The sequence below is a fragment of the Merops nubicus genome, unplaced genomic scaffold, assembly GCF_000691845.1.
Source record: "Merops nubicus isolate BGI_N331 unplaced genomic scaffold, ASM69184v1 scaffold10103, whole genome shotgun sequence".
Lineage (NCBI taxonomy): Eukaryota > Metazoa > Chordata > Aves > Coraciiformes > Meropidae > Merops > Merops nubicus.
Genome location: NW_008596883.1, coordinates 1 through 9,470, shown reverse-complemented (window position 1 = coordinate 9,470; position 9,470 = coordinate 1). Strand labels below are relative to the sequence as shown.

The window sequence follows — 9,470 nt, the reverse complement described above, 5'->3', positions numbered from 1 at the left end:
GACGGGTTCAAAAAACGCATTGAGGTGGCGCTCGGGGACAGGCAGCGTTGGGCTGATGGTTGGATGGGAGCTTTGAGGTCTTTCCAAGCTTAATAATTCTCAGATCCCATGCATTTTACCAGCTGCAATCATCTCCCCACCCTGGCATCTGTAGTCTTGCTAATTTATTACTTCAATAGAGTGTTAACAGGAAGCTGAGCACTCTACCTGGCACGCTCAAGGGTTTTGCCTCCTCCAGTCTCTTGCAAGTGCAAGTCTGGATGAACTCTCCTTACAACAAGGACTTTTTTTTCCCCCCCTACTGGTTTATCCACAATGTCTCTTTCTAAGGAAGAAGTCCCTGGAGTCCAATGGAGACAGTTTCTCCTTTGGGAGAAACATTTCACTCATTTTTCCACCACCTTCCAGAAGGCTGAAGGAATTTTGTATCCTTGAAATCCCCTGACACCTTATCAAAGTAAAAAGCAACATACAAGTGCAAAAAAAAAAAGCTATTGTAGGAAGTCACACTAGTTACAGGGACACAAACCCCATTTCTGGAGGGAAAGATGTAAAATTCACAGAACAGCTTAGGTTGGAAGGGACCCTAGAGATCATCTCATCCAACCTCCCTGCCATGGGCACAAACGCTTCTCAACTAGACCAGGTTGCTCAAGGCCTCATCCAACCTGGCCCTGAACACCTCCAAGGAGTTGTTGGTGTTCCAACAACTCATAATGAACCACCCTCATAATGAAGAGCTCCTTCCTAAGATCTAGTCTAAACCTCTCCTTCAGTTTAAAACCATTTCCCCTCGTCCTGTCACTGCACTCTTGGGAAAAGTCCCTCTCCAGCCTCCCTGTAGCTTCCCTTCAGGTAATGAAAAGCAGTTTAACATCCCCCCTGGAGTCTTCTCTTCTCCTGGCTGAACAACCCCAGTGCCCTCAGCCTGTCCTCATAGCAGAGATAGAGTTGAAGAGCTTCTCATAGAGCAGTAAAATAGAAGGGATTATTGAAATCTGCTCCCAGCACCCTCCCAGTGCTTTGCTTACAGAGCTGAGCCCCTTCTTCTGGCTGCAAACTGCAGGAGCAGCCCACCCACATTGACCACACTCCCCTAACCCCAGCAGGCACAAGGCACGAGCTCCCTTTGCCTGGCACTCACCCATCAGACACACTCAGGCCATAGTAACTGATGAAATCAGTGGCTTCTTCACTGTCTTTGAAGAGCAGCATGCGGACCAGGTGATCCAGGGGAAACACTGTGCACCTCTGGGTGCTGACAGTGTAGGCAATGTTGAGGGATTTGAGAGCATCTTTACGAATCTGGGGGGAAGACAAAACAAAAAGCCACCTAACTACTCAGTTCAAGACCCTAAAATGTACTCTAAAGTGTGCCACAGACACAAAAATCACTTCTAAAAGAAATCAGTACTTTGTCGTCAAACACCCACACAAACAACTCTGATTTAACTCTTTTTTAAATCCCATGCCCTTGCTTTCTAGTTTCTGCTCCTTTTCAAGGCTGCTCATTTTGAGTGTAACCCTTTGCAACTCTTGGGCAGAAGACAAAACTTGGAAGGGCTTCTGAACGTGCAGGTTGGTATTTCCTCTGCAAAAGTCTCAGGCCCGCTTCTCAATTTTTGTTTTCAGGGGAAGGACAATGTATCTGCACACAGTCATGGGGAAAAAGTGCTGAGAAGAGCATTTTAGTATTTGCCCTTTATATCAAAGCAGAAAACTCTTTGATAAATTCTTCAACACTTCTGAAGAAGCCAGAATAAGATTATTTTAAAGGCTACGTATCTACCAAGTTTTCTGCTAATGTTTCCTCCCAAAAGTCCCAGTCTGTTTTACTGATTTAACACTTTAAAAACCACCCATCTGCTGCTTTCTCACCTGGTTGAAGTAACAGTGTAAGAGACAGGCATTCAGGTAGGAAGCTGCTTGCACTAGCTTGAAAAACCTCACAAAGTTGTTGCTGTTCAAGGCGGCGAAAGCTTGAACTGCAAATCTGACCTCAGGGGAGTTTCTGACCTCTGACTGAAACTGCTGCACCTCTCTGCAGGGGCAAAGGAGAGAGACAAATCCTTTTGTTTCAGTATTAGCAATCACAATTCAATAGCAACCTGTAACAAAAGGGAATTAAAATGAGGAGCTTTAAAGAGAGAGATAGAACTATCCAAAACCAACAGCTGTGAACTATATTTGCAGTGTTCCTTACTCATCAACAAGCTTCTAATGATGCTTGCATAATAAGCATGTTACTCTTTAGGATCCAACATCTAGGGAAGGAGGCAGTTAAGAGAGTGAACAGAAAAAGTATGACTCTGCCCACAAAGTGGTTTTTGCTTGGTGCTGCTGCAGATAGAGCAGTAAAGCTGTGATACCACGTGGGAAGAGAGAAAAAAACCATCTTGATTTAACTTTAGAGGATTTTTACCACCTGCAGATGCTCTAATGAGTTATTAAAAGAGAGAAAGCTTTTTCTTTTATTAAAAAATAGACTTTTTAAAATGACCTGTTGAAAAATTCAACACTTTCTTTGGGAAAAAAAAAAGATGTTGCAACTAAGCTCCACCCTCCTGCTACAGCTTGTGTGAACTCAAAACTCATCTCAATCCCTCCCAGAGGCAAAGAGAGAAAATAAGTGGTATCTGTGGTTCCCACCTGAGAATATCACCCTTGTTGAGGTTCAGCAAGACATGATAACCTCTGAACTCTGCTTCACTCTTGCAGTAAATGCCCTTGTTAGCCAGGTCCTGATACATCTCCTTCAAGCTCTGCAGACACTTGGTCATGTTCTCGTTGTTGATTTTGGCATCGAAGGAGGACATGGGCTCTTCACACAAGTGGTGGGCACAATGGATATGAAAGCGAGTGCACTTCTCAATCAGAGACACCATCAGAGGGTTGCAGAGGTGCTGCTGGGTTATATCCTGACCAGAAGGATAAAGACATGGCACATATTTTTCAGCTGCAGTTGGAAAGCACAGTCATCAGGCACTACCTTTGGAAAGCTCATTTCCATGGGGTGTAGTTCAAAACGTTTGAACGACTGTTGCTTTTTAGAGCCTTATGTCATGTTTTGTTTCCCCATCAAACACCTCCACCCACCACTTCTCACCTTTCTAATTCCACGAGTTCTGTTCCAGACAAAGTCATACCACTCTCGGTAGTTCCCTTCTCCTTGATCCATGATGTTGGTCACCAAATAGTCCATGGTCATGCTCAACACCTCAGAGGGTCTCAATTCGTGGGGCAAAGGTTCCTCCTGATCTGCTGAAGACCTGCTATATTCCTTGACTGCTGCTGCATGATCTACCTGTGAGATGTGGAGAAAAGAACCCAAATCCAAGAAGTAAGCTCAGCTTTTCAAGGGTACAGAGGATTTCATCCCACCCATGCCTTTACTTTAGGAAGGAGCAGACTATGAAAGGAGTTTCTCCACTCTTCACACTAGTGGCCCATGTCCATTCTGCTACCACAGCAAATACATCTTATTTGATGCCAGGATCCTCACCCTCAAACTCATAACCTTCAAGACCATGTACACTGCTGTCCTATTCTAGAACTGTAATTCTAAAAGCCTGTGTGCAGTGGATGAAAAGTCAGGACTTGGACTGAAAAAGCAATTCTTGAGCCTTCCTGTTCTACAACAGGGAACTGAAAGATGTTCATTAAACAGCCTCCAGGATTTTTCCAACACAATTAATCCTGCCATCAACCACACTGACAGCTTTCAAGAAGCAGCAAGCAAACAGATGCCCTGGGAACAACAAACCTCTGCATACAGAGGGCTCATACCTTGTCAGACCCCAGAAGCAGTTCAAAGACACTGAGCTGGTTTCTTGTCTCCCTCATGTAACGTTCCTTTTCAGGACACATGTCTGGGCAAGTGCCAACAACAGTTTTTGCTTTGCCAAGATTGGTCCTTTTTATTCGAACTGAAAGAAAAAAAATACATATATAAAGTTGAACAAACACTTGGTACCTCTTGGGTTTTGGGTTGGTGTTTATTCTTTTTGCTTTCATGACAAGCTGCCACCCTGATGTGCCCACCCAGCCCTGGGTGCCTCAGCCAGCAGCTGTACCTTGGTCCATGGATGATGTCAAGAACATTGTTAAGGCAACAGCTGACAAAAAAAAAAGCCACTAGGAAAAGGTCTCTAGGGATTCCCAAGCTAGATCTAGTCAGAGCAAGGTTGCACCCACACCTTGGCATGGTCAAAAAGGCACAAGGAGAGGGTTCTCCCACTCTGGGGCCTGTCCCAGGGTTGCACCACTCCTTTGGAGAAGCTCCTCCTACCATCCCCACCTGTGTATCAAGAGCTTTGCTGAAAAGATTGAAGCCTCCAAAAGACATGGAATGTTCTGTGTCCTAACCAAGCACTGGCAATTCCACATCAAGTGGATGAGAAATGTTTGTTGCTATTAAAAATAAGATCTTAAATGGAAAAGGTCAGCCTTGAAATGGTGAGAAGATGATGGAAGGGTTTACAGCCCAGCCCTGAGAAACAAAAGGGCCATTTCTTGAAATAACCACCAGCTGTGTTGCAGTTTGAATGCAGAGAAACACAGTTAGGCTTTGGGAAGCTCTCTTCAAAGAGCCTGCAGGGATTTAAATCTCCCTGCACGGCCTCCTCCACACAGCAGGTGAACAGTCTGCCACTCACCTCCCACAAGAAACATGCCTGTGCAGGAAGCAAAACAGATCCTTGACTGCTCTGCAAGAAACCACTGTCTGTATGTAGACTAGGAGACTGTTTTACAGACTGCTCTGAGTTAAACTCTCTCCTCAAAGCCATTTCTATAACAACCCAGGAGCTTTGCAACACACACCAAACACTCGTTTCCTTCCAGCAATGTTACACTCATTAACTTGTGTCATTACCTTGCCTCATGATTTTGTCCCTTTGGTCCAGAAGACGGTATCTTTCTTCAGATGTCTCAGCCACCAACCCCACCAGGTTAGCCAGAGAGGACAGAGAAGCTCCCAAGGCCTCTGAGTTCTGCCCTTCAGCACTGGAATCAAGAGCATCTGCTTCAAACTGCAGCGCCTTTCGAAGCCCAGGCTTCTTTGCCAGAGAACTGAAAAGAGATTTGGGTTTATTTTGTATCATTAGTACCTTAACACACCCCCCCAACTCACTGTTCTTCAGGACAACATCTCTGTTGAGCACAATATTCTGCCCACAAGGCAACGTGTCCCACAAATAAAAGTCCATACCAATGTCCACGGCTGTCACAGGAGTTAGTCTGGTGAAATCACCACCCAGGACTCTTGACTGGGGTGGAAGCCCCAATTTTTCCACAACAGAAGCAGTATTACCCACTCTGCCCAAAGGCAGCCAGAACCAGAGAGCTGCTGCAGCATTTTGGCATCACTGGGGCACAGCAGTGGGTGTTTCAAGGCAGGAAGCAGCCTGCTGTTTGCTGTGAAAAAGCTGAAAAATGCTTCCTGTAGAAGATTTTACAAGGCCCAGACACAAATGTACTTATTAAATCATAAAACACTCACTCCTTCCTTCACCACATCTTACTGATGTCATCTTTATGTAGCTGTGCCTACCAAGTGACTTTTGTCAGAGCAGACACACTGTTAAGGTTCCACAGGGAGGTGAGAGCTTTGCCACCTCAGTGACTGACATGGAACAGGAGGATTCCTCTACAAAGACCAGCACTTGAAGTGAAACAGAGACAGATCCAAACTCTCCATCTGCTCTGAACAGGAGATTCTCATTCCACAGACCTGCTGCTGCCTAGAAATGAAGCTGCTCACTTTGGAAGCTCATTTAATCACCCCACAGAGCAGTGTCCTTACTAGTGTGGCTCTGCATGGATTCATTCAATTCCCATAGGCCTCATTCTGGCAGGTGGCACTGCTCACATTGGTACAAAGTTCTCACAAGAAACCACCAGACTGAAGTAAAAAAAGCAGTTACAAGTATTTTTCTGACAAAACATGAGGTCTGTGAGCTTGTAACTCAGACAAACCAGCAGAGAGGAGGGGGGCACACCCCCCAAAGCAAACACAAGGTCTTGGCACATGCTGATTGTTGCTTTTCCTCACACAGCTCCCTGCCAGACAGGCTCCCAGTGGAGCAGACATACCTTTTGCCAGGCACAACACTGCTGGCAGAGGATCTTATTAGAGGTTTTCGAAGAGGGGAATGCTGATAGTTTTGCTCCTCAGTGCTTTGTCTGCCTTCATCTTCACCTGCTTTCTGCTCAGATGAAAAGTCTCTCTTTGCTGGACCTGGAGTGACAGGGAAACATGAAGCCAGGCACCTGGCAAGCAGTTCAAGCCACACTTTGTTCCCCAGGGGGGTGGGGATGAGCTGCTTGTGTATAAAAACATCCAATTCAAAAATAAACCCAAGAGTTTGCAAATGTATGCAAAACTTCCAGGAAAACTTGTACTAGAAGCTGTACTGAGTAAATCTGTTGGCTCCCCTGTTCTGTGAAGAGTATTTTTCAATAAAACATCCTTAGCATTGACTAAAAGGGGTCAGCAGATGGCCAGTGAATGAAGTGTGATCACCACACCAATTTGAGTTCTCTTAGGTTTAGGACATGATCTTTACAGGACCCAAAATCCACATGCCCCACCTGGCAGCCACAATACTCAGAGCTCCGGCTGAAGCTTCTCAGTTATTTATTCCACATACCCAAGCTTAGGCTGAGGTTGCAAAAGCCTTCTCCAGAGGCACACCTACACTTTGGAGGAAGGGAGGACTTCTTCAGCCTGCTGGGTTTCTTCAACACTCTCCTGTGAGTTATTTTTGGATACTGCCACTCATGTCCCCATGGCCTTAGCACCCCAGTGAAAGGACAAAGGCAAACAGGCCCCCCTAGAGCTGCTGCTCTGAGAGGTTTAATTCTCAGGAAGGCAACTCTGCAGCTGCTCCTTTTCCAGAGGGCAAATCTGTGGCTGCTCAAAGCTGTGGTGAACCTTTCATTTGCCAGCCTCTGAAACATGCCCCCCAGGCTGGGATCTCAGAGCTACACACACACACAGAGCACTCAAACAGCTAACAGAAAGGGAAGCACTCAATTCAAGTGTTCATTTGTCTGGGGGGGGAACAGCCAAGGCTCACATCTCTTGCTCTAATCCCAAGCAGGGCCTGGAATGCAGGTTTCTCATTTCTAAACTCAGCTCTCTGTAGAGGTTTTTCTCTTCTTGGTTCAAGCACCTTGTAGCTGTTGATGTGCACAACATCAGCAACACAAGACACTCACTCCAGGGGACTCCTTAACTCAGTTCTCAGCTGAAGCCCAGGTGAAGTGTTGGGGGTTAAACCCCCAGCCCTGAAGGAGGGTTGGCACATGGATGATGTCCACAACCAGGCAAGAAAGACCCTCCCTGACTGGTTTTCACCCAGGGTTTGAGGCCAGCCTTGACAACAGGACAAAATCAAGACAGAAAGAGGATTACCTATGTCATGAGGCTTTTCCTTGGCAATTGCTGCATGAATAGAATTGGACTTATGACCCATTTTCTAACTCTGCTCACTCCTTTCTTTGCTACATCATATCCTGTGAGTGAATGCATTGATCTAGCAATTCCTCCAGCTGTTAGCCACCTCCTATCCTTCCTACATACTCTGGAATGGGAGGGTAAAATCTATCCTAATGGCCTTATCCTTCCTGCTGGGAGAAGTGGTCAGCAAAACAGCACGTCCCAGCCTGGGCTCTGAAGCAGGCAGCAATGCTTCTGAAGTGGGGTTTTCTTACATCCCCAAAGAACAATTTTCTAGATAAAGGTCCTCTTGTGCAGCTGCACAAATGGTTCCTCAATTCTCTTGTGAAACCACACTGGCATTTCAAGCACCTTCAGCTCTTTTGTATGGCAGAAACAGTGTTTTGGCTCAGATGCAGCAAAATGCTGCAGAAAACAGGAATTTCAGAAATAGTTCAACTTCCAAATGGGAATTGCAGTTGCTCACTTGAAACTTCCACAATACCAGAGGACAGTGCTGTGGATGAAGTGTATGCAACCCACAAAAGCAACCAGGTAACTCCACAGAAGAAAAATTCTCCAAGGGCTAAGAGACCCCTTCTAGCAACCTGGGTTCCTGAGCCACAGGCTGTAACAGTCTGAGAAATGCCTCTGGAAGCAGCTACATGTTTTATCCTGCTCTTTTTCCCCTCCCCTGCACATTCACTACCAGCCCTGGCCACAGGCAGAGATGCCACTTCAAATGTATAGCAACTATTTTTATGCCTCTGTGAAGAGGAACTTTCAGTGCTCCCAGAAACTCTCTGCACCAAACAAGCCAAACAGAACCATCCTACTTCTGGAGCTGGAACATTCCCACTGTGGAGATAATCTTTGCATGGATCTCAGCACATCAGCAAACATGACAGAGCACACACCAGGTATGTACCACCCAATAATCCTACCTGGAAGCACAGACTTACTCGTTTTCTTCTTGTGCCAGAAGGTTACTATGTCTTTGTGCAAATCTTTTGCTTTTTTTCTGGCGAGAGCTGCAGAGGCCTGAAAGTCAATGAAAGCAGAGTGTGAAAACATGTTAGCATTGCAGCAAAACACACAGTGCAGTTTTTGGTCAGAGAAACCTTTACCAACTTCCACAAAAATTCTGGCTACCTCATTTTAACCTCCTGCCTAAGATCTACACACAACCAGCAAGACTGGGCAGGTTTCCACCAAGATGGCTGCTTTTTGCTACAGCCTGCTAACAAGCCAAACAGAACCATCCTACTTCTGGAGCTGGAACATTCCCACTGTGGAGATAATCTTTGCATGGATCTCAGCACATCAGGAAACATGACAGAGCACACACCAGGTATGTACCACCCAATAATCCTACCTGGAAGCACAGACTTACTCGTTTTCTTCTTGTGCCAGAAGGTTACTATGTCTTTGTGCAAATCTTTTGCTTTTTTTCTGGCGAGAGCTGCAGAGGCCTGAAAGTCAATGAAAGCAGAGTGTGAAAACGTGTTAGCATTGCAGCACCAAAACACACGGTGCAGTTTTTGGCCAGAGAAACGTTTACCAACTTCCATAAAAATTCTAGAAGTCAATGAAAGCAGAGTGTGAAAACATGTTAGCATTGCAGCAAAACACACAGTGCAGTTTTTGGTCAGAGAAACCTTTACCAACTTCCACAAAAATTCTGGCTACCTCATTTTAACCTCCTGCCTAAGACCTACACACACAACCAGCAAGACTGGGCAGGTTTCCACCAAGATAGCTGCTTTTTGCTACAGCCTGCTAAGAGCACTTGAGAGCAGAGGGGTGAATTTAAGCACAAACAGGACACAGAGGCAGCAGTTCTCCCCGCGGCTGGACCCACCCCGAGCGCTTCCCACACTCACATGATCAAAAAAGTGGAGAATGGCCATTTTTTTATTGCGCCTGGTCATGATCCGTCGGACTTTGACGAACTGGCCGAAGTGCTTCTCCAGCACCGTCCTGTCGTTGAGGTAATCGGGGATGTTCTTGCACTGGACGGCCGTCAGCT

General features: G+C 45.9%; 1 protein-coding gene across 1 annotated transcript in view; it reads right to left on the bottom strand.

Moving 5' to 3' along the window:
• Positions 1-9,467, bottom strand: part of LOC103769335 (germinal-center associated nuclear protein-like) — a gene marked incomplete at its 5' end in the record, with an annotated part of 14,534 nt that extends 5,067 nt beyond the window's left edge. Inside the window, 9 exon segments of the mRNA XM_008936522.1 lie at positions 1,093-1,305; positions 1,879-2,041; positions 2,650-2,918; positions 3,107-3,304; positions 3,787-3,926; positions 4,874-5,070; positions 6,094-6,238; positions 8,835-8,913; positions 9,325-9,467. Coding sequence (XP_008934770.1) covers positions 1,093-1,305; positions 1,879-2,041; positions 2,650-2,918; positions 3,107-3,304; positions 3,787-3,926; positions 4,874-5,070; positions 6,094-6,238; positions 8,835-8,913; positions 9,325-9,467 — 1,547 coding nt within the window.
• Positions 9,468-9,470: the final 3 nt, after the last annotated feature.